This window comes from Microtus pennsylvanicus, chromosome 1 (genome assembly GCF_037038515.1).
Source record: "Microtus pennsylvanicus isolate mMicPen1 chromosome 1, mMicPen1.hap1, whole genome shotgun sequence".
Lineage (NCBI taxonomy): Eukaryota > Metazoa > Chordata > Mammalia > Rodentia > Cricetidae > Microtus > Microtus pennsylvanicus.
In genome coordinates this window covers 142,017,805-142,041,108 of record NC_134579.1, presented here as the reverse complement: position 1 = coordinate 142,041,108, position 23,304 = coordinate 142,017,805, and the positions used below count along the sequence as shown (strand labels likewise).

Genomic DNA, 23,304 nt, shown 5'->3' with positions numbered 1-23,304 from the left:
CTGCGCACTCTCAGCTCCCACCCTGCAGGCGCCCCGCGCTAGTAATGTAACGCACTAGTAATGTAACGGCAGCAGGGTGCAGGCGCCGCCAGCACTAGCTACCCTTCCTCCCACAGATCCACACACTTTCAAGACATGGGCGAGCCACCGCCCAACCCCGATCCCTCGTCCCAAAGCCGGAGGGCTTCTCAAGCTTCAGAGAGGTCACGCAGTCGAGATTCCTCGCAGCCTCTGGTGTCCATCCCTGAGGATGGGGTGCCCAGACCTACACAGCGGGGCAGTCGGAGCAGTCAGGGCAGCCAGGACCAGCAGTCAACTAGCGTGCCGCAGTGGTCACGGAGGTCCAGCCTAGCACCAGAAAACCAGGGCGAGGAAGGCACAGAGTATAACCGGTCCATGAGCTTAAGTTACCCACCAGGCTTTCCACAGGGTCACCTGGATGAGAACAGAATGATGCAGCAGTTTCCTCAGGGCGAGGGCCTCTTAGAAAAACTAGGTATCGACTTCCAGGACCCGGGTGCCAGCCTCCTGGGCCAGTTCAACATGTTCCCACAAGAGGACCAGCCGTTCGACCAGACCGAGCAGCACGGGCCATACCTGAGGGACGACCCCACTCTCCACGTAGGGCGTTCTGACCTGGGCTTCATGCCCTTCGTCGGAGAGGTGCCTGACCCCCAGCCCCGTGAGCTGGCAGTGCAGAACGCCAAGGCCTACCTGCTGCAGACCAGCGTGAACTGCAACCTCAGCCTGTGAGAGGAGGTTGGGGGTGGAGAAGGTGGGCAGCAGGCTGGGAAGGGCCCTAGCCAAGGCTGCCTCGGGTGTGGGGTCTCTGTGAACCTGTAACCTAGCAAAGAATTGAGGAAGAAGTAGCAACAGTCTCAGTGCCTGCACACCCCACTCCTAGCATCTAGCTGCAGAGGTTCACACAGCCACTAAGCCTGTTTCGATATGAGACTGAACAGGAGAGGTTGAGTTGCTTATCTAAAATCACACAGCCAAGAAGTGGTAGAGCCAGCATTGTCGAACAAGGCCTCCGGCTCACAGAGCTCTGTTCTTGTCTCCTAACTTGCCTGTCTGAGGAGGGTGGTTATCTGTCACTGAGCTACAGACATGGTCCCCTCCCTCTCCCATTAGTTATGGTATAGAAAATGAAATATTAGTATTGAACATGGCATGGTTGATGAGAAGGGCTTAAGTGGCAACACAGAGGGAGGGACCAGGGGGTAGCACCTTGCACAGAACAAGAGGAAGAGTGGTCCAGAGATAGGGAGGGCACAGCCAGGTCTTTGAAGGGTGCAGCTATGTCTGGGACCACCGTGGAGGGCTGGCTAAAGCACACAGCCCATTCCATCCCCCCTGTGCTAGGAACCTGCTGTGGCTCCTGCCCACACACACTCAATTTCCACTCATTACTTAGTTGTCTCTACCTCAGGCCCCAGATCCAGTCCAAATTAACCTGTATGTGTTTTGTCATCACGTTTGCGGTCTTGAGAGCTTCAAGTTTTCTTCCTGAAATGCCCTGGCCAGTCTCCTTCTTTTTCCAAGGTTTCGTTTTTATCTGTTTAACTGTGTGTGTGTGTGTGTGTGTGTGTGTGTGTGTGTGTGTGTGTGTTCACACACTGCCTTTGGAGACTAGAAGAGGGCATTGCATCCCCTGGAACTGGAGTTTGTAGGCTGTTGTGGGCTGCCTGACACAGGTGTTCGCAACCAAACTCTGGTTCTCTGAAAGAGCAATATGAACTCTAAACCACAGAACTGTCTGTCCAACCTTTTTGAGATTTTTAAAATATTAATTTAGGGACTGGAGAGATGGCTCAGAGGTTAAGAACACTGGCGGCTCTTCTGGAGGTCCTGAGTTCAATTCCCAGCACCCACATGGTGGCTCACCACCATCTACAATGAGATCTGGTGCCATCTTATAGCCTGCAGGCATACAAGCAGGCAGAACACTGTATACATACTCAAAAAATCTAAGGCCGGGCGGTGGTGGCGCACACGCCTTTAATCCCAGCACTCGGGAGGCAGAGGCAGGCGGATCTCTGTGAGTTCGAGACCAGCCTGGTCTACAAGAGCTAGTTCCAGGACAGGCTCCAAAACCACAGAGAAACCCTGTCTCTAAAAACCACAAAAAAAAAAACTTTAAGAACATTTGTTACTCTTGCAGAGGACCCAGGTTGGGTTCCCAGCACCCAGAAGGTAGCTCGGCTCCAGGGAATCCAGCTCCTTATAACCTCTACAAGTGTCAGGCATGCATGTGGTGTACATGCATACAGGCAAAACAGTTGTGCACATAGAGATACAGTAAAATCTAAATCTAAAAAAATATTTAGTGTGTATGAGTATTTTGCCTATATCACAATCGTTCAGTGCCTTTGGAGGTCAAAAGAAGTCACTGGATTCTCTGAAACTGGATGGTTGTGAGCCGCCATGTGGGTGCTAAGAACAGAACCAGGTCCTCTGCAAGGGCAGCCCGTGCTCTTAACCACCAGGCCATCCCTCCAGCCCCTCTAAGATACTTCTGTTATTTATTTTACAGTATTAGAGCTTGAACCCAGGGCCTCCTGCAATCTGGACAAGCACCTGACCACTGGGCTGCCCAATCAACCTCCTCTCTTACCTTCCCAGCATCAGCATGGTTCCCCCCCACACTAGAGACTGTTCAGAGTGGTTTGCAGGCAGCAGAAAGGCTCATGTAATGCTTTGGGATGAGACAGCCTGGCTTCAAAGGGTGCTGAGCCGTGACCTCAGATTTCCTAAGCATTAGTTCCCTTATCTGGAGGATTGGGTGGTGTGTGTGTGTGTGTGTGTTTGTGTGTGTGACTGTTGCAAGAATTCAATAATGCCCTCAAATGCTCAGCATGCTGCCTGGACTGAGTGGGTGGAAGCCACCATGAGACTATTATTACTCTGGCTTCTCTGTTCTTAATCTTAATACGCTGTTCTGGCTAAACCTCCATCTTTTCCAGTATGCCAAGCACACCCCCTCCCCAGGATCTTCCTGCAACCCCAGGCATTGTCCATAAGCCTAAACAATTTTGCTTCTTCTATTGTAATCCATGTTCTATCTTACTCCCTTTAAATAAATGGAATTAGCTAAATTCTATTTTAATCCCCTTTCCTTTTTGTGCCTTATTGCCTTGGCTATGGCCACTTAAACAATATTAAATAGAAGTCATGAAGTCAGGTTTCTTCTTTAAGGCCAGCTTGGGCTACATTGTGCGACCTTGCTACAGAAAAGTTGGGGAGGGAGGGCTTAGTACCTTATCCTGGCTATATTTACCCATCAGAATGTCAGTCCCATCAGGGCAGGGACATTTTCTGTCCTCCTGTGTCCCTAGCAGTAGACAAAGGAACAGGTACAAAACAGCAAGCTCAGTGCACTGAGTGAGTGGTGTCCCTCACCTCCTGGAAGGCAGGTATGAGCACCTGGTGAACCTACTGACCAAGATCCTGAACCAGCGGCCTGAGGACCCCTTGTCCATCCTGGAGCATCTGAACCGCAACACACAGTGGGAATGGTTCCACCCCAAGCTGGACACGCTGCGGGATGACCCTGAGATGCAGCCCACCTACGAGATGGCCGAGAAGCAAAAGGCCCTGTTCATCAGGGGTGGAGGAGAAGGCGAACAGGAAATGGAAGAGGAGGTGGTGAGTGAGTTGGAGTGGAGAGGTGGGAGGGGAGAGTGGCCAGGGGGCCTCTGCCACTGTCTGTGCCTAAAGTGTCAACAGGAGTGACTACTGTGCCTGCGGAGGGGGTCAGAGGGCCTTGAGTGCCACCCGAAGCAGCATCTGGAGCACCACACAAGGTTTAGGAGCAGGCGAAAAGCCCTTGGCCCTGCCTCCTGGAAGCCACCCCTTCCCTTTCATATGAAGGAACCGGAATAACCCCTTGTCTCTCCCTCCACAGACTTTTCCTACTGCCTCTGAGTCTCTCAGAATCCATTCCTTTCTTTCCTCCTGCCTCAGTTTCCCCATTTATTATTTAAGGCCTGCTAAGAACTCTTCCACCTAACAACCCAAGATTATTCTACCATCCTCAAAGTATTTAAGGTCACAGTTCCGGAACTGAGTGATGCATATAATTTGGGTGAGGGGCTGGGAGCATGGCTCAGTTGGTCGAAGGTTTGCACGGCCCCACAAAGCCCAGGGTTCCTCCCCCGTGCTGCATAAACTGGGTTTGGTAGTGCACACCTGTAATCCCACCTCTTGGGAGGTAGAGCAGAAAGAGCAGGAGTTCAAGGTCCTCCTCAGCCACGTGGTGAGTTCCAGGGCAGCCAGCCTGGGATACATAAGACCCTGTTTAGTTTTTGTTTGGTTTTGTTTAAAAACAGTAGAAATGCCCAGGAGAGCTGAGACGAGAGGGTTGTGAGTTGAGGCTAACACGGCTACCCAGAAGGGTTTCATGTCTTCTAGGACTCAGAGTGAGAAAATATCTTAACGATGATTTTTATTTTATTTTTTTTTTATTTTTTTTTTTCGAGACAGGGTTTCTCTGTAGCTTTGGAGCCTGTTCTGGAACTCCCTTTGTAGACCAGGCTGACCTCGAACTCACAGAGATCCGCCTGCCTCTGCCTCCCGAGTGCTGGGATTATAGGCGTGTGCCACCATCGCCCGGCTTTAACAATGATTTTTAAAAATTGAGTTAAAGGGGGCTGGAGAGATGGCTCAGAGGTTAAGAGCACTGCCTGCTCTTCCAGAGGTCCTGAGTTCAATTCCCAGCAACCACATGGTGGCTCACAACCATCTGTAATGAGATCTGGTACCCTCTTCTGGCATGCGGGCATACATGGAGGCAGAATATTGTATACATAATAAATAAGTAAATATTTTTTTTAAAAAAATTGAGTGAAAGGTTTGGTGAGATGACTCCGTGGGTGAAGGTGTTTGATCCCCAGGACCCACCCACTTGGTGGGAGGAGAGAGCAAACTTCTTTAAGTTGCCCTCTGATTTATATACAAACAAGAAAATACATTTTTAAAGGTCTAACCAGGGCCTGAAGAGATGGCTTAGCAGCTAAGAGTACCAGCTGCCTTTCTAAGAGGATGTTTGAATGTATATTTGTTTTTTCAAGACAAGGTTTCTCTGTGTAGCTTTGGACCCTGTCCTGGAACTCACTCTGTCGACAGAGGCCTGTCTCTGCCTCCTGAGTGCTGGGAGTAAAGGCGTGCACCACCACCGCCTGGCTGACGACCTGTATTTGTTTCCCAGAACCTGCATGGCAGCTCACGGCCATCTGGTCAATCAGCCTGGGATACATGAGACCCTGTTTTGAAGAAAAAATTGGATGGCAAAGTTCCAGGGGATCTAATGCCCTCTTCTGACCTCCGAGAGCATCAGGCACACACGTGGTATACAGATATACATGTAGGCAAAATACTCATACACAGAAAAAAATTTAAATCTTATTTTTTAAGGAATACCCACTACATGTACTTTTCCCCTTAGCTCCAGATCCCAGGAGGCCCTGCCTCAAAAGAGCAACCCCTGGCTTGGGGGGAGAGTCTACATATACCCTTAGTTCACTGGACCCTCCAAGTCCCACCCTATTGAACGTAATGCATGGACCGACTCTGGAAGGCCGAGACGCATCTCCTTAGAGCTGGGAACAGTCATTTTATTTATATTTATTATTTTTGCAGGGTTGGGAGGTAAGGTTTTGACAAAGGGTCTGATATGTTCCCTGGCTTTGAACTTGCTAGGTAGTTATGGATAACACTGAATATCTGATCCTCCTGCCTCTACCTCTTGAGGGCTAGGATGACAGTCATGTGCTTCCCGGGTTTATGCTGTCCTCATGCATGGTACGCTATTGTGGAATATTCCTTGTCACTGTGACTGGTTTCATAAAAAGCTAGACGGCCAATAGCTATGCAGAATTTTCAGGGCAGAGAGAATTCTGGGAAGAAGGCAGAGTTGTGAGGAGGAAGCATGATATGTAGGACATGAGGTAACAGCCACGAGCCACGCGGGAGCATGCAGATTATGGAAATGGGCTGATTTAAGTTATAGAAGTGTTAGGGACAGCCTAAGCTATTGGCTGAGCTTTCGTAATTAATAAGAGTCTCCGTGTCACGATCAGTGTGTTCCCAATCCTGGGGTTCAGCATCTAGAGAGAAAAACTGTGGGCGTCTGTGGCGAGACAGAGCCACGTTTCAGCAGTTATATTTCTTTTCCCATCTGGGCTGGGGCAGGTTCCTCTTTCTCTCATTTTGTGTGTCTCTCGTATGGTTGGCTAGCTGTAATTCCCAAGGGCATCAACTTGACGGTCCATCCTTCTCCATTGCCGGGAACTGTCTCCTACACTGCTTCACAGCACAGGAACTCCAGTGTGTTTCCGGATACCCCTTGCTGTGCCTTCCCGAGGCCCGGGAAGGAGGATTAGCATTATTACCTATTCTGTGGAGAGTGAGTTCAAAGCCAGCAATGGGCCCCTTAAGGAGAGCTCACCTTTTGTTTTGTTTTGTTTAGGTTTTCTGGGACAGGGTTTCTCTGTGTAGCCCTGGCTGTCTTGGAACTTACTGTGTAGACAAGGCTGGCCTCAAACTCAGAGATCTGCCTGCCTCTGCCTACAGAATGCTGGGATTAAAGGTGTGAGCCATCACTGTCCAGATAGGAGATCTCATCTTAAATCTCCCCTCAAAAATCCAATCTGAGGGTGTAGCTGGTTGCTCGAACAGTTACCTAGACTCCTCTAGTGAGGGGTTAGGGCATAGCTCAGTGGTGGAAACGCTGCCCAATATATAAAAGGCTATGGGTTTGATGCTTAGCTGTGAAAACAATCTATGGGAACATAGCTCAGTGGTGGAGTGCTTAGCTAGGATGTATGAAGGCCCGGGCTCATGGCCCAGAGCCACATCGACTGGTTGTGCTAGGACACACCTATATTCCATGCACTTAGGAATAGCCAGTAGGTTAGAAGCTCAAGTCCATTCTTGGCTACATGGATGACTTTAAGGGTAATGTCTCTCTACAATAAAACAGAGTGTGGTCACAAATGGCAAATGGGATTTTCCCAACAGCAGAAACAGGATAAGAGAAAGGAGAACTGAGATTTTGTCTTTCCAGCAAGTCAAGGCTCACCATGGACTAAAGCGTGTTCACCTGTCCTCTGAATGTCCGACCAACCTGCACTGAGACAGCCACACTAGATGAGCTCACATGTAAGACCAGCCTGTGCAGAGACAGCCACACCGGATGAGCTCACGTGTCCTCTGTCAGAGCAGCCTGTGTGGAGACAGCCACACCGGATGAGCTCACGTGTCCTCTGTCAGACCAGCCTGTGTGGAGACAGCCACACCGGATGAGCTCACGTGTCCTCTGTCAGACCAGCCTGTGTGGAGACAGCCACACCGGATGAGCTCACGTGTCCTCTGTCAGACCAGCCTGTGCAGAGACAGCCACACCGGATGAGCTCACGTGTCCTGTCAGACCAGCCTGTGTGGAGACAGCCACACCGGATGAGCTCACGTGTCCTCTGTCAGACCAGCCTGTGTGGAGACAGCCACACCGGATGAGCTCACGTGTCCTGTCAGACCAGCCTGTGTGGAGACAGCCACACCGGATGAGCTCACGTGTCCTGTCAGACCAGCCTGCGCTGAGACAGCCACACCAGAAGATGATCTCTAAGGACCAGATACTGGTTTTTCTCTCCATCCAACCACACCAAGCGGATCAGAGTCAATCTAATGTGGTAGCGCATGCCTTTAATTGAACCACTCAGAAGGCAGAAACAGGTGGATATCTGAGTTCAAAACTAGCCTGGTGTACATAGGGAATTTCAGGACAGCAAGACATATTCTCCCTCTGTCAAAGAGTTGACTCTGTCATTTGAAGTACTGGACCACACTTGTTTCCATCAACAGTGGCCAGAAGGGCCAGGCAATACTAACACCTTTTGGCTGTACTGGGACAGTACACCATTTTTACAGAGATGCAGGCTTCTAAAAAAGGCAATATACAGCCAGGTTGGCGGTGATGGCGCACACCTTTAATCCCAGCAAGCAGGTGAATCTCTCAGTTCCAGGATAGCCAGGGCTACAGAGAGAAACCCTAACTCAAAAAAAAGAAGGGGGGGGTGTGTATCTAAACACACTTTTGGATAAACAGTGGGTCATTCAAGAAGTCAGAAAGGAAATGAAAATATCCCTAGAGGCAAATGAAGAGTCGCGTCCTACCTGAAGCCCTGGTGCACAAAGCACTCTAAAGAGAAAAGCTACTAGCGATAAGCACACGTGTAGAAGCTGGGAGGCGTCGAATAAACAACCCAATGATGCGCCCAAGGGTCTCACAACACAGTGGTCCAGTCTGAGGAGGATCCAGCCAAAGAGTCGGCGTTTTGAAAAAGAGATACACAAGCCCTTAGCTAATCTGACAGAACAAAGAGGGAGAAGATGCAATTAATAAAATTAGAGACCGAAAGGGTTATGACTGACCCCAGTGAAATAGGGAACATCACTAGAAACTACCATGAAGATTTAACTTTGAAAAGCTGGGAAAGTCAGGGGAAAAAAAAGGAAGGATTTCTAAATAATATCCTTCACTAAAATTATCCTTCACTAAAATTAAGTCTTGAAGATGTGTGCTTGTGTGTGTGTGTGTAAAATCTTTTTATTAATTAATTAATTAATTAGGTTTTTTGAGACAGGGTTTCTCTGTGTAACAGCCCTGGCTGTCCTGGAACTACCTCTTGTAGACCAGGCTGGCCTCTAACTTGTTTATTTTTATTTCATGTGCATTGGTGTTTTACCTGCATATATGTCTTCAGAAGTGGTAGAACTGGAGTTACAGACAGTTGTGAGCTGCTGCCATGTGGGTGATGGGAATTTAACCCAAGTCCTCTGGAAGAACAGCCAGTGTGCTCTTAACAGCTGAGCCATCTCTCCAGCTCTCTCTCTCTCTCTCTCTCTCTCTCTCTCTCTCTCTCTCTCTGTGTGTGTGTGTGAGAGAGAGAGAGAGACAGAGACAGAGACAGAGACAGAGAGAGAGAGAGGTCTTAAGCAGAACTATTACAAGCAAAAAGACTGAAGCTGATAGTAAAACCCAGGGTCAGGCGGGTTCATTGCTGAATTCTACCAAACCTCCAAGGAAGACCTCATCCAATTCTTCTTAACCTGATCCATAAAATAGAAAGTGAAGGAAAACTCTACAAAAAATAACTACAGACCTATTTCCTGGATGATACATAAGTGAATATTCTTTTTGTTGCTGTTGTTTTGTTTTTTGTTTTTTTCAAAAGCAGGGTCGCCCTGTGTGGCCCTGGCTATCCTAGAACTCTGTAGACCAGGCTGGCCTCAAACTCACAGAGATCCACCTGCCTCTGCCTCCCGAGTGCTGGGATTAAAGGCGTGCGCCACCACCGCCCGGCAATGTGAACCTACTTAACAAAATGTTTGCAAACCCAGTTCAGGAACACATGAAGAAGATCATACATTATGACCAGGTGAGCGTCATCCCGGAAAGGCGAGGTCAGCCCAACGCACATAAATCCATAATTGTGACACACTCTAGGACAGAAGCCACACATGATTACTTCAGTCAGCTCTGAAAAGGCATTTGACAAAGTTCAATGTGCCTTCATGATACAAGTTCTGGAGTGTTAGGAAAAGATGGAGTAGTCCTCAAAAATAAAAGAGCTACAACCAATTACATTAGATGGAAACAAATGAGAACATTTCCTCTCAAATCAGGAGCCACACAAAAATGGCCATTCTCCCCTCTGATTGAGTATACTGCTCACAGTCATTACTGTAGCAATCAGCCAGGACAGTACACAGGGGCATATAAACAGGTAAGGGCAAAGGCAAACTATCTCTACTTGCAGATGACATGATTCTTTACTTAGAGTCCCTACTGAGTCGGCTAGAAAATTCTTGGCCCTAATAAACACAGTAAAGTTTCAGGATACAATGTATCTGTGGTGACAGGCAGCTCTGGACAGGGGAGCCTTAGTGACAGGCATCCCTGCAGTGAGCATTCAAACACGTGGGCTTTTCTGGCTGACACAGGAATAACGCCCATCAGCCAGGGGCGCTGCAGGATGGCTTCTGGGGAGCCGGCTGCAGTAACAGACACTGTGGCCAGCAGTGCCCTTGTTCTTCTGCAGAACATGTCTTGAGGGTTTTTGGGTGGGAGACAGGTGACGATGATGCTGATTGTGCCGAGTGCCGGCTGGGTCCTGACATCAGCCTTGGGTTTTAGTCACTCCATGAAGATTGCTGGGAACAGGGACTTTCTAGTTACATTTTAATTCATTATGCACTAGTTGTGTTTGTGGAGGTCAGAGGACGGCTTTCGGAGTCGATTCTCTCCTTCCACCATGTGGGTCCTGGGAATTGAACTCAGGAAGTCAGGTTTTTCCACTTTTACCCACTAAAGCATCTCACTAGCCCAGCTGGGAACATCTAATTAATTCAATCAACTGTTGTTGACTTTGCAATATTTGATTCCATTCCATCCATCCATCCTAGTTTATCGATAACTAGAAAAAGAAAAAAAAGCCAGGCAGAGGTGGCGCAGGCCTTTAATCCTAGCACTTGGGGACAGAGGCAGGCAGATCTCTGAGTTCAAGGCCACCCTGGCCTACAGAGGGAGTTCTAGGGCAGCCAGGGCTACACAGAGAAGCCCTGTCTCAAGAAACAAAATGAATAAATAAATAAACCACAAACAATAGTCTCATTTATATTAACTACTCTCAGACCACTGTTAGAAATTTAAAAAAATATCCATGCAAAATAATCCCCCAAATTAAGTCTTGAGGAATATATCTAAAGACATGAAAGACCTCAACAACCCAGATAACAAGATATTGAAAGAAGAAATCACAGAAAATAACACTAGATGACAGAGCATTCCATGTTCTTGGGTAGGCATTATTATTACTATGAAAATGTCTGTCCACTAAAATTAATGAACAAAATACAATTCCTTTCAAAATCTCAGTGCGAAACTTTATAGATTTAGGGGGAAAAACGCATAATTCGTGTAAAGTCAGGCATGGTGGCTCACGCCTTTAGTCCCAGCACTCAGGAAGCAGAAATGGGTGAATCCCTGAGTGTGAAGCCAGCCTGGTCTACAGAGAGAGTTCCAGGCCAGTCAGGGCTACACAGAGAAAAACAAAACAGATGGACTTGGAATGTGCAATATTGTGAGGCCACAGTCTCAGTAAACAAACCATATATTTGCCCTCATGTGCGGAGTACAGCAGTTATGTATATAAAGTGTATGTATGGATAGAGTGTAACAGGGGAAAGAACAAGGGGCACTGGCTATAGGGATGAGGAGGAACCAAGTGCAGGCAATGAACACGAGTCATGAGCAAGGACATAACCACTTCTCTAGTACTAATACTGTCATGGGGTTTTGGTTTTGGTGGGAGATAATGCATTACTGAAAGTCTAATAATATTTAATGTGAAGCATCCATTTTGAATGCCAATTCCTTTTTTAAAAAGATTATTTATTATGTATATAGTGTTCTGCCTGCAGGCCAGAAGAGGACTCCGGATATCATTACAAATGGTTGTGAGCCACCATGTGGGTGCTGGGAATTGAACTCAGGACCTCTGGAAGAACAACCAGTGCTCGTAACCACTGAGTCATCTCTCCAGCCCCTTGAATGCCAATTCTAATTGCATAAGAATAAGGAAAGAAGGGGCTGGAGAGATGGCTCAGAGGTTAAGAGCACTGACTTCACTTCCAGAGGTTCTGAGTTTAATTCCCAGTAACCACATGGTGGCTCACAACCATCTATAATGAGATCTGGCTCTCTCTTCTGGCTTGCAGGCATATATACAAACAGAACACTGTATACATAATAAATAAATATTTTTAAAAAAAAGAATAAGGAAAGAAAAAAAGGATTGAAAACTGGGACGGACACACACATGCGCACATGCACACACACGTACACACACACGCATGCACACACAGACACGCACACGTACACACACAGAGACACACGCAGACACGCACAGATGCACACACACAGACGCACACACACACACAGACGCACACACAGACACACACGCACACGTACACACACAGAGACACGCACACACACAGACACACACAGACGCACGCACACACGCGCGCGCGCGCACACACACACACAGAAGCCACGTGAACCTGCAGACAGAGACTCCAGAGATGACCAGCCACCAGCCAGAGGTCCTGAGCAGCTGTTTCCCCGCAGCTTTGGCTTAGCTCAGGGCACCACTGGCTATTTCCATATCGCTAGACTGAGGAATGCTGAGCTTTGTGGCCTGTGGCCCCTCTGCTGAGCAGGTGACAGGCATTCCTCAGAGAAAGCCCCCCCCATTCCTGTCAAGCATTGCTTTTCAGGTCCTCCCTCCCTCCCTCCCTCCCTCCCTCCCTCCCTCCCTCCCTCCCTCCCTCCCTTCGTTCTCCACCCCATCCCATGGTCGTGAACCAAGAACACAGTGGAAAGATAGGCAGTGAAGACTGCTTTGGGTTGTAAGTAACGGACACGCGACTAATAGTGGCTTTGTATTTTACACAGTCTTGATATGCACCCCTGGCTGGCTGGAACTCGCTCTATAGACCACACTGGCCTCGAGCTCACAGAGATTCATCAGCCTCTCCCTTCCAAGGGCTGGGTTTAAAGGTGTGTGCTACCGAGCCTGGCAACAGTGATTCTTTTGTCCAGTAGAACAAGAAGGCCAGGGTAGTAGGGCAATCCAGCTGTGTGCCCGAGGGCCAAGTCCACCTTTCACCCCATCGCTATTAGGGCGTAGAGTATGATGATCCGGGCATTTGCTGCCTTGGTACCCAGCGGTCAGGACAAATAGAAAAGGATTTTCTCCTGGTGTGCTTTTTTTTTTTTTCCTCAAGGGACACCCTCCCTGAGGACATTCCCCCAAACTGGTGGCTTCAGTCCAAGTTTCTTAACTCTGGATGAGTCGGGCTGCCGGGCTGGCTCAGATCTTTCTGCTGAGGCTGCAGACCCGAGTACCATCCCTGGGACCCAGGCGATGGCAAGAGAATCTGACTCTAAAGCCTTCAGCCTTCCATCCTCTCTCTCATCCCCTCTCCCACGCTGTGCAGAACGACAGCCCGGTGCCCAACATCATGGAGACGGCCTTCTACTTCGAGCAGGCGGGCGTGGGGCTGAGCTCCGACGAAAGCTTCCGGATCTTCCTGGCCCTGAGGCAGCTGGTGGAGCAGCAACCCATCCACACGTGCCGCTTCTGGGGCAAGATCCTGGGACTGAGCCGCAGCTACCTGGTGGCCGAGGTGGAGTTCCGCGAAGGCGAGGAGGAAGGCGAGGAGGAGGAGGTGGAGGAGATGATGGAGGGAGGAGAGGTCATGGAGGCGCACGGTGAGGAGGAGGGCGAGGAGGATGAGGAGAAGGTGGTGGATGCAGTGCCCAAGCCGCAGTGGAAGCCGCCGCCAGTCATCCCCAAGGAGGAGAGCCGCACGGGAGCCAACAAGTACCTGTACTTCGTGTGCAACGAGCCAGGCCGCCCGTGGACACGCCTGCCGCACGTGACGCCCGCGCAGATCGTCAGTGCGCGCAAGATCAAGAAGTTCTTCACCGGCTTCCTGGACACCCCGGTCATCAGCTACCCGCCCTTCCCGGGCAACGAGGCCAACTACCTGCGTGCTCAGATTGCGCGCATCTCAGCAGCCACGCACATCAGCCCGCTGGGCTTCTACCAGTTCGGCGAGGAGGAGGGAGATGAGGAGGAGGAGGGCGGCGCAGGGCGTGACTCATTCGAGGAGAACCCCGACTTTGAGGGCATCCCGGTGCTGGAGCTTGTGGACTCCATGGCCAACTGGGTACATCACACACAGCACATCCTGCCGCAGGTGAGGACAGAGTGCCCAACCAGGACACACCCCAATCCAGCCCTGCATTTGTGTGATAAAAGCATGATGCTGGTCGTTGTCTGTCCATCCGTCCGTCCATCCATCCATCCATCCATCCATCCATCCATCCATCCATCATTATACTCACCCAATCGTCTGTCCATACACTCACTCATCTACCCAGACATCCAGCCTCGGTTCCATACACCTACCCATTCATCCATCTATCCATCCATTGATCTATCCACCCATCCTTCTCCCTTGAATCCACCTTCCATCCATCCATCCATCCATCCATCCATCCATCCATCCATCCATCTATCCAATGATCTGTTCATCCGTCTACTTGCCCATCAACCAAACCTTCCACCCAGCTACTCACTCTTCCAACCACAAATCCGTTCACCCACCACTCCATTCACAAATCTATCTGTCCATCCATTAGTCTGTCAACTGTCTGTCTATCCATCTAGACAGATGGGGGACAGGTGACGATGATGCTGATTGTGCCGAGTGCCGAGTGCCGGCTGGGTCCTGACATCAGCCTTGGGTTTTAGTCACTCCATGAAGATTGCTGGGAACAGGGACTTTCTAGTTACATTATAATTCATTATGCATTAATTGTGTTTGTGGAGGTCAGAGGACGGCTTTCGGAGTCGATTCTCTCCTTCCACCATGTGGGTCCTGGGAATTGAACTCAGGAAGTCAGGTTTTTCCATAGACACTTTACCTCACTGGCCCAGCTGGGAACATCTAATTAATTCAATCAACTGTTGTTGACTTTACAATAACTCCCCTTTTTTTCTTTTCTTTATTTTTTTATTTTTCAAGAAAGTGTTTCTGTGTAACGCTAGCTGTCCTGAGACTCAGAGACCTGCCCACCTCAGCCCCACCTGCCTCTGTCTCCGGAGTGCTGGGATTAAAGGCTTACACCACCTCTGTGGGGGTTCGGGGGTGGAGCCTACTGCTTTATACAGTCCAGGACCAGTAGCCCAGGGATAACACTGCTCACGGTGAGCTGGGCCTTCCCACATCAGTCATTAATCAAAAGCGTGCCCCACAGACTTGCTTGCAGGCCAATCTGATGGAGGCCTTTTTTCAGCTGAGCTTCCGTCCTGGATGACTTTAGCTCTTATCAAGTTCACACACACACACACACGCACACGCACACGCACACGAACAGCAGCAAACCAGTACTACAGGCATAAACTACCATACTGTCTTCAAAGAACTCCTTCTGAAAGCCAGGTGTGGGCGCACACCTTTAGTCCCAGCACTCGGGAGGCAGAGGCAGGTGGATCTCTGAGAGTTCGAGGCCAGCCTGGTCTACAGAGCGAGTTCCAGGACAGGTACTGCCCCTGTTTCACAGATGAGGAAACGGGATGTAGAGCTGTTCTGTGTGCCTGCCTGTGCTTATTATTCAAAAAACAGTCACTGGGACTGGAGACATGGCTCGGGGGCTAAGAGCACTGACTCTTCCAAAGTACCCAGGTTCGATTCCCAGCACTCAACATGGCAGCTCAGAACTGTCTGTAACTCCAAGATCTGACACTCTCACACGGACATAGATGCATATAAAATAAAATAAATATTTAAAAAAACTAAAAGCAGTCATTGATCAGAGGGAGTTCAAGGTCACAGAACAACATGGCCTGAAGTGGTAGTTTTTCATCCAAGCACTCTAGAGTCAGAGGCAGGCAGATCTCTATGAGTTTGAGGCCAGCCTGGTCTACAGAGCGAGGTCCAGGGCAGCCAGGGCTACACAGAAAATCTGCCGTGAAAAACAACAAGAAAAAAAAAAGAAAGCAAGAAAACAACAAAATCAAAACAAAGCTGGGCGTGTAGCTCAGAAGAATGCTGGTCTGATCTCTCTCTCTCTCTCTCTCTCTCTCTCTCTCTCTCTCTCTCTCTCACACACACACACACACTCACACACACACACAGAGAACAGGAGTGCTCATTGGCTTGGCCGAGCTCAGTGTCCATCCAATGAGAGATGAACAAGTGCATTGCCACTGCAGAGCGACAGCAGCCCCAGGAATACTGAGGTCTCATTTCTCAGCAGTATGTCCAGCATCCTGGGGCTCACTGGGAACAGGACCAGTGTTCTAGGGACCTGTCTAGCCCTCCACCTTTTCCCACAGTAGGCTAAGCTCTGTTGGAGGGTGCCGTCTGACTTTGCCGCTGCACCCCCAGGGCCGCTGTACATGGGTGAACCCAATGCAGAAGACAGAGGAGGAGGAGGAGCTAGGGGAGGAGGAAGAGAAGGCGGACGAAGGGATGGAGGAGGTGGAGCAGGAGGTGGGTCCTCCGCTTCTGACTCCTCTCTCAGAAGATGCAGGTAAGTCCTTCCTTTGGGGCAGGAGCAGTGGTGGCCCAGAAGGGGTTGATGGGATTCAAACACTGATGTCACCCACCTTCTGGGCCTCAGTTCAGTGGGAGCACAAGTGCGTCATCCCAGCCTTAGGGCGGCAGAGTGGAAGACTTATGAGGCATCCCCAACTACTTCTTGTGGCTAAGCCTCATCAGGCACATGACAGCAACCATGGCCTCGAGACAGAATCTCTTCCCTGGTTGTCTCTCTTTCTGGAGGGCTGTCACAGCAGAGGCCATTTGAGGCAGGTCTTGTTCTGTAGCCCAGGCTAACCTTGAACGCTAAGCAATCATCTTTGCTGTCCTTAGTGCTAGGATTATCAGCATGTGCCCCTATGCCTAGCTGGGAGACGGTCTTTTGAGCCCCAACCAGGCTTGAGGAAGAGAGAGTTTAGGAGCCTCCCCTAGGGGAGGCAGCCAGGAGTGGGATTTTGCATTTATGGCAGGAATTCCCTAAGTCTGAGAGCTCTGGGGGGAAGAGGGCGGCCCAGGTCCTGTCGCAAGCCCCAGTGCCCTAGTTCAAAGCCATGCACCCTGTAAGAGAATGCTTGGGAGTTGCTGCTGGGGACATGGCTACCAGACCTCACCACCACCCAGCAAGGGAGGTGATGTGAGAGTTCTTGTTCCCTTCACTAAAATAGAGACAGGTGAAGTGTCTTCCTAGAGAGGCCAGAGCTGGGCTTCAGTGTGATTCGTGGCTCCTGCCTGGTCCCCTTTTCTTCATCCGTGCGGTAAGTAAGGCATGGCTTGGGGGCCCCTGACCCCACTGCCCTTTTTCTTCTCACAACAGAGATCATGCACCTGTCACCCTGGACCACCCGTATCTCCTGCAGCCTCAGCCCGCAGTACTCGGTGGCCATTGTGCGCTCCAACCTCTGGCCAGGGGCCTATGCCTACGCCGTTGGCAAGTACGATTTAGCCTTGACCCAGGGGTCTGCCTATGATACAGACATATTACCTACCAGCCAGACAGTGGTGGCGCACGCCTTTAATCCCAGAACTCAGGAGCCAGAGGCAGGGGCATCTCTGTGAGTCTGAGGCAAGCCTGGTCTAGAGAGCTAGTTCCAGGACATCCAGGGCTGTAGAGAGAGACCCCATCTCAAAAAATGTATATTGATAATCTCTGATCGCCCCCACTTTCACTCATCTTACCTTTAAATTGGGCTCTAAATCCCTACATCAGTGCACTAGCCTCCCAGTCCCACTACAGCCTTCAGAGACCCTGACTGCGATTCCGGATATGTCCACCAGAGGGCAGAGCTCTTCTGCTCTGATCTCTGAATGTGCTCTATATTGCTGAATTCTGGGCTTAGTTCTGATGGAGTTTCAAGGACAATTGATGCTTTTAGTCATATTCTTGTAGATTATTTTTGTAAAATATTTATTTTTTATTATGTATACAATATTCTGTCTGTGTGTATGTCTGCAGGCCAGAAGAGGGCACCAGACCTCTTTACAGATGGTTGTGAGCCACCATGTGGTTGCCGGGAATTGAACTCAGGACCTCTGGAAGAGTGGGCAATGCTCTTAACCACTGAGCCATCTCTCCAGCCCCTAGATTATTGTTTTTTGTCCAGAATCTGAGACTAGAATTTTTCTAACCCTCTTATTCCAGCCACACATTAATTTTTAAAAATCTCTCTGAAAGTCAGACTGAGTTCTACTGGCCCGACATCCTCATGCCCGTTTATCTCCCCCCCTCCCTCCCATTCATTCACCCATCCATTCGTCATCAGCTCGTCCATCTGTGCATCCTTCAGTTCAGTAATTCGTCCATCTATCTTTTGTCTTTTTATAAAAGAGCATTCTAGACAAAGTTACGTACGTTATTTATATGTATTGTGTGCTTGTGTGAGTTTATGTACGCCACAGCCATGCAGATGTCTTTGGAGGCCAGCAGAGGGCACTGGGCATCCAGGAGCTGGAGTTGTAGGTGGTTATGAGCCTCCTGATGTGGGTGCAGGAAACCAGTGAGCACTCTCAGCAGCTGGGTCATCACACCAGCCCCAAAAGAGACTTTATTTTGCTTCATGTGGGACTTCTTTTCTTTCCCTTTCTTTTCTTTTCTTTTTGAGACATGAGCTCACCATGTAGACCTGGCTGGTCTAGAACTCACTAGGTAGACCAGACTGTCCTCAAATTCAGAGTGATCCTCCTGCCTCTGCCTCTGGAGTGCTGAGATTAAAGATGTGCGTGACAACAAGTGCCTGAGACTCTTCAAATAAATCAACTGTGTGTGCACATGCATGAACAGTATCATGCGTGTGTAGGTCAGAAGGCACAGGAGTGGGTGCTAGCCTTCCACCTTGTAGTAGCAGCCTCTGTTGTTTCTGTGCTGTGCAGTGTATCCCAGGCTAGCTCCCTGAGCTTCCAGACAATGCTTCTCTGGTCTCTGCACCCCATCCCACACCATGTGTGCTGAGTTACAGTTGTGCTGCCAACTCTGACCTCTTATGTGGGTCCCAGGGTCAGATTCAGCTTGCCCGGCTTGTGCGGCTGTCTCTCTTTAGCCCTAAAAGAGCCTTATTGTTGACACAGGGTTTCATTATGCTGCTCTGGCTGGCCTTGAACTCCCAATCCTCCTGCCTGCACTTCTGGAGTACTGGGGTTGCAGGCATGTCATCAAACTTGGCTCTGTGAGAAACTCTTGAACATCACTATTTAGCAGCTGCCTGCAGGACGCCAGGCCCTTATTGGAAAGACAGCCACGGATCATACATGGGAGCTAGTAGCAGAAATCCAGTCTTATACGACGACAACGACATCCCTACCATCCACGCACTCCCTGCTCCATGCAGTTGTATGACGTTCCACACTCCATGCCAGCAAGTACCCTGTTATGATCTAGATAAGCTCCTAATTGGGTGTCTTGAGTCCTTGTGGCTTCTGGAGAGAAAGCGACCTCCATCTACAATCCACAGGGAAAGAAAGAAGCACTGTTTGAGACAGGCAGGGGTAGTCTAGACCAGTTTTATGATCGGAATGAGTAGGACTCACTGAGAATCTGGCAAAGATGAAAATTCTACTTCAAATGTCTAGAAAAGAGCCTGGGTTTCAGGGTATTGTGATGCTGGGATTGAAGCCAGGGTTTTGGCCTCTTCTAGGCAAGGGACCTACTATTGAGCCACACTCCAGGCCCTCACTGGGGGATGTAGTTAGGGCTCTATGTCTGAGCCACACCCCAGCTCCTCACTCAGGGACTCTAGGCAGGGGCTCTACTGACTGCTGAGCCATGCGCTCAGGCCTCATTTTGCTCTTTAAAAACAGATCTATTTTTCATGTGCATTGGTGTTTTGCCTGTATGTATGTCTGCACAAGGGAGTCGGATTCCCTAGAACTGGAGTTACAGACTGTTGTGTATTGCCATGTGGGTGCTGGGAATTGCACCTGGGTCCTCTGAAAGAGCATATACTGCTCTTAATTGCTTGAGCCATCTCTCTGGTCTGCAGCTAGTGCTCTGAATTGATGAGTCATCTCTCCGGCTATTCCCCCCCTCTTTCTATGTAGCCCTGGCTGTCCTGGAACTCACTCTGTAGACAAGGCTGATCTCAAATTCACAGAGATCCACCTGCCTCTGCCTCTCCAGTGCTGGAGTTAGAGGTGTGGGCCACCACCACCCAGCTTCTATTTTTCATTCCTTATTTCATAACATGTCTTCAGAATCTGGAATATGTTTTTCATTAAAATGAATCTCAGTTTGGATATGAAGTTTTCATCAGAAAGGCTTGCTGGGCTGGTGGCCCAGGATCATGATTCCGGTAAGCTCAGATAATCAGGACGCCAAGACAGGAGAAAGACAAGATATTCCAAGGCCAGCTTTGGCTGCTGAGGGGGCATAAGGCCAGGCTGAGCAACCTAGAATGTATTTCAAGATAAAAATGAGCCAAGGCTACATACAGCTCAGTGGTAGAGCCCCTGCCTAGAATCCCCCAGTGAGGGGCTGGGGGCGTGGCTCAGTGGTAGAGCCCCTACCCAGAATCACCCAGTGAGGGGTTGGGGGTGTTTGTGATCAACAGTTAAGTGCCTTCCTACCTGGCAGGAGATCCTGGCTTCAACCTCTTGTACCACTAGGAGAAATAAATTAACCTTAGCCAGGCTTCTGATACATCTCTGTTATCCAAGCTGCAAGGAGGCTGAGGCAGGAGTTTCTAGTTTATGGCCAGTTCAGGATACATGGTGACATACTCCCATAAAGAGAAAAAAGAAGTAAAAGTGGATTCATGTACCCAAGTTGTTCCAGGACTCTTTGGAGGTTTTCCAATAACCAAATTAAGTATCAGTTTTATTTTTAAAATTGAAATTAAATAAAATTAAATCAAAGCCACTCCACCCCAAAACAGCAGAACACACATTCTTCTCCAGTGTCCACGGAAACGCTCCAAGACAGAGTGTGAACTGAATCTTCAAACAAGGCTCAGTTAGATGTAAGGTGATCGCCATCATACAAGATGTGCTCAGTGGCTCCCTGAGAAGGCAGTGAGAAAGCAGTAAAGGAGGCAGAGGGGAATGCTGACGACATGAGACCAGGAACCAATGACTCAGAAGTGATTAGTGATGGAAGAAGACCGCAAAGGCTGAAGAGATGGCTTAGTGGGTAATTGCTGCCCAAGCCAGTGAGGGGCTGGGGCATGGTTCAGTGGTAGAGTCCCTGCCTAGAATCCCCCAGTAAGGGGCTGGGGTGTGACTCAGTGGTAAAGCCCCTGCCTAGAATCCCCCAGTGAGAGGCTGGGGTGTGATTCAGTGGTAGAGTCCCTGCCTAGAATCCCCCAGTGAGGGGCTGAGGATCAATGGAGCCCTGGAATTTACTGGTGAAGTCAGCCTAGCAGAATCTGACTCCAGATCTGGTGAAGAGACTCTGCCTCAAAATATCAGTGAAGTGAAGTGGGTTTCTCTGTGGCTTTGGAGCCTGTCCTGGAACTAGCTCTGTAGACCAGGCTGGTCTCGAACTCACAAAGATCCGCCTGCCTCTGCCTCCTGAGTGCTGGGATTAAAGGCATGCACCACCATCGCCCGGCTCGTGATGCCCTTTTTAAAGCCCACACTCAGAAGGCAGATGTGCACCAGTCTGAGACCAGCCTTGTCTATATACATGTGTTATATAGGGAGACCCTGTCTTCATAGTTAAGAGCATGTACTGCTCTTGCAGAAGACCCCTGATTCAGTTTCTCAGCACTCATATTTGGTAGCTTCACAGCCACCTGCCACTACGACTCCAGGAATCTGATGCCCTCTTCTGGCCTCTGCAGACACTGCACTCATGTGCATAAACTCACACCAATAGACAGACAGACAGACAGACAGACACACACACACACACACACTCTATTCTCCAGTCCCCTTGCTACTTTAGATCTGGTGAACACCTAACAGGAGCTCAGTAAACCTCTGTGGGATAGAGTGATGGCGAATCTCCATGTGCACCTTTCATTTGCCCACTGGCAACTCTGTGGTGATGCTGTGCCGTACTTAGTCCCGCTCCACCCCCCAAGAGAATGTTTTCCTGTTTCTCTAGGAAGTTTGAGAACATCTACATTGGCTGGGGCCACAAGTACAGCCCCGAGAACTTCAACCCATCCCTGCCAGCTCCGATTCAGCAAGAGTACCCCAGTGGCCCTGAGATTATGGAGATGAGTGACCCCACAGTAGAGGAGGAGCAGGCCCTGAAGGCTGCACAGGAGCAGGCCCTGGCAGCAGCAGAGGAAGAGGAGGAGGATGAGGAGGAGGACGACGACGAAGACCTGGAGGACTGAGGTCACCAAGCTCTGTCCCATAGCTTTTGCCCTTATTTGTATTTACAGATTGTATTTTTCCTGTTGTTTTTTGTTTCCTGCCCTTGCAGGACATGGGTAGGAAAGCGCCCAGTGCTCCAAATAAAACCCCGCACAGCACAAACTAAGCTTCACGTTCATTTGCCATAGGAGTGGACTCAGTCATTCCTTCTCCTTGTTTGTTTGTGCTTATTTATTTCTTTGTTTTTGGTTTCTCAAAACAGGGTTTTCTGTAGCTCTGGCTGTCCTGGAACTTGCCCTGTAGACCAGGCTGTCTTCAAAATCACAGAGATCCGCCTGCCTCTCCCGCCCAAGTGCTGGGATTAAAGTGTGCGCCACTGCCGCCTGCCTTGTTTGTTTTTAAAGGTTTATTTTTATTTATATGTATGTGGGTGTCTATGCATGTGTGTGAAGATGCCCTCAGAAGCCAGAAGAGGGGGTCAGGTCCCCTGTTGTCTTACAGGCAATTGTGAGCCCCCTAATTTGTGGGCTGGGAACTGAACTTGGGTCATCCAGCCTCATTTATCTTTTAAAATTTTGGTTTTTTTGGAGGGGGCAGACTGGATAGATGACTTAGCAGTTAAGAACGTTGCCTGCCCTTCCAAAAGACCTGAGTTCAAGTCCCAGCACCCACATGGTGGTTCACAACCAGTTGCTCGAGTGCTTGCCCAGCTTGTACAAAGCCCTGGCTCCAGTCCCCACCACTGCAAAATGCTGTCACACCAACTTGGAAGAGGTAGAAGCAAAGGACCTGGAGTTCCTGGTTTTCTTCAGCTACAAAGGGAGGTAGAAGTCAACCTGAGCTAGAGACCTTCTCTCACAAAATGGCAAAACAGAACTGGCTTTCTTCTGTTGATGCGGTAAATATAAAATACCTTGACAAGGGGCAACTTAGGGGAGAAAAACACTATTTCAGCTTGCTATTCCAGGTTACAGCCCATCATAGTAGGGAAGTCAAGGCAGTAATGTCCCCAGTCAAGAAGTAGAGAGAGGGAATACAGGTATGCTTACTTGGGTGTTCTCAGTCTTGTCTCTGCTTTTACATGGTTCAGGACCCCTGCCTAGGGAATGGTGCCTCCCAAGGTGGATTGGGTCTTCCACATCAATTAAAGCAATTACCCACAGATATAACCACAGGCCAACCCAGTGTAGACAGTACAAGTGTTGCAGCTCTGGTGGAAATGTATCCAGGCAGTCGGGAGCCAAGGTATTTACCCGAAATCACTACACAGCCCTGTGGTTTCCCCAGTGCAAGTGTAACAGCTCTGCTCTGCCGGGAGGGCTTTCCCAGTTCTAGCAAAGTTGTTACAGGTTTGCTCAGGGTTAGCAAATGCCG

The 23,304-nt window shown here is 49.4% G+C and overlaps 1 protein-coding gene across 3 annotated transcripts; it reads left to right on the top strand.

Moving 5' to 3' along the window:
- The first annotated feature begins 135 nt into the window (after positions 1–135).
- On the top strand, positions 136–22,080 carry Rsph6a (radial spoke head 6 homolog A). Of its 3 annotated transcripts, XM_075958713.1 has the most exons (6): positions 136–749; positions 3,417–3,648; positions 13,063–13,827; positions 16,024–16,168; positions 16,991–17,108; positions 21,713–22,080. In XM_075958713.1, the coding sequence occupies exons 1-6, from the start codon at positions 136–138 to the stop codon at positions 21,948–21,950; spliced, it is 2,112 nt and encodes a 703-aa protein (XP_075814828.1). In that variant the 3' UTR covers positions 21,951–22,080. The 3 variants fall into 3 exon arrangements, with proteins under 3 accessions (XP_075814828.1, XP_075814836.1, XP_075814847.1); XM_075958721.1 differs by lacking the exon at positions 13,063–13,827; XM_075958732.1 differs by lacking the exon at positions 13,063–13,827 and having other exon boundaries at positions 21,717–21,975.
- Positions 22,081–23,304: the final 1,224 nt, after the last annotated feature.

What these genes read in the sequence shown, in the direction of transcription:
- Rsph6a (XM_075958713.1), top strand. Translation starts at nt 136, where the DNA reads ATGGGCGAGCCACCGCCCAACCCCGATCCCTCGTCCCAAAGCCGGAGG. An exon ending in AGGAAATGGAAGAGGAGGTG is followed by an intron (nt 3,649 to 13,062) that starts GTGAGTGAGTTG and finishes CACGCTGTGCAG; the next exon opens with AACGACAGCCCGGTGCCCAA. An exon ending in CACAGCACATCCTGCCGCAG is followed by an intron (nt 13,828 to 16,023) that starts GTGAGGACAGAG and finishes CTGCACCCCCAG; the next exon opens with GGCCGCTGTACATGGGTGAA.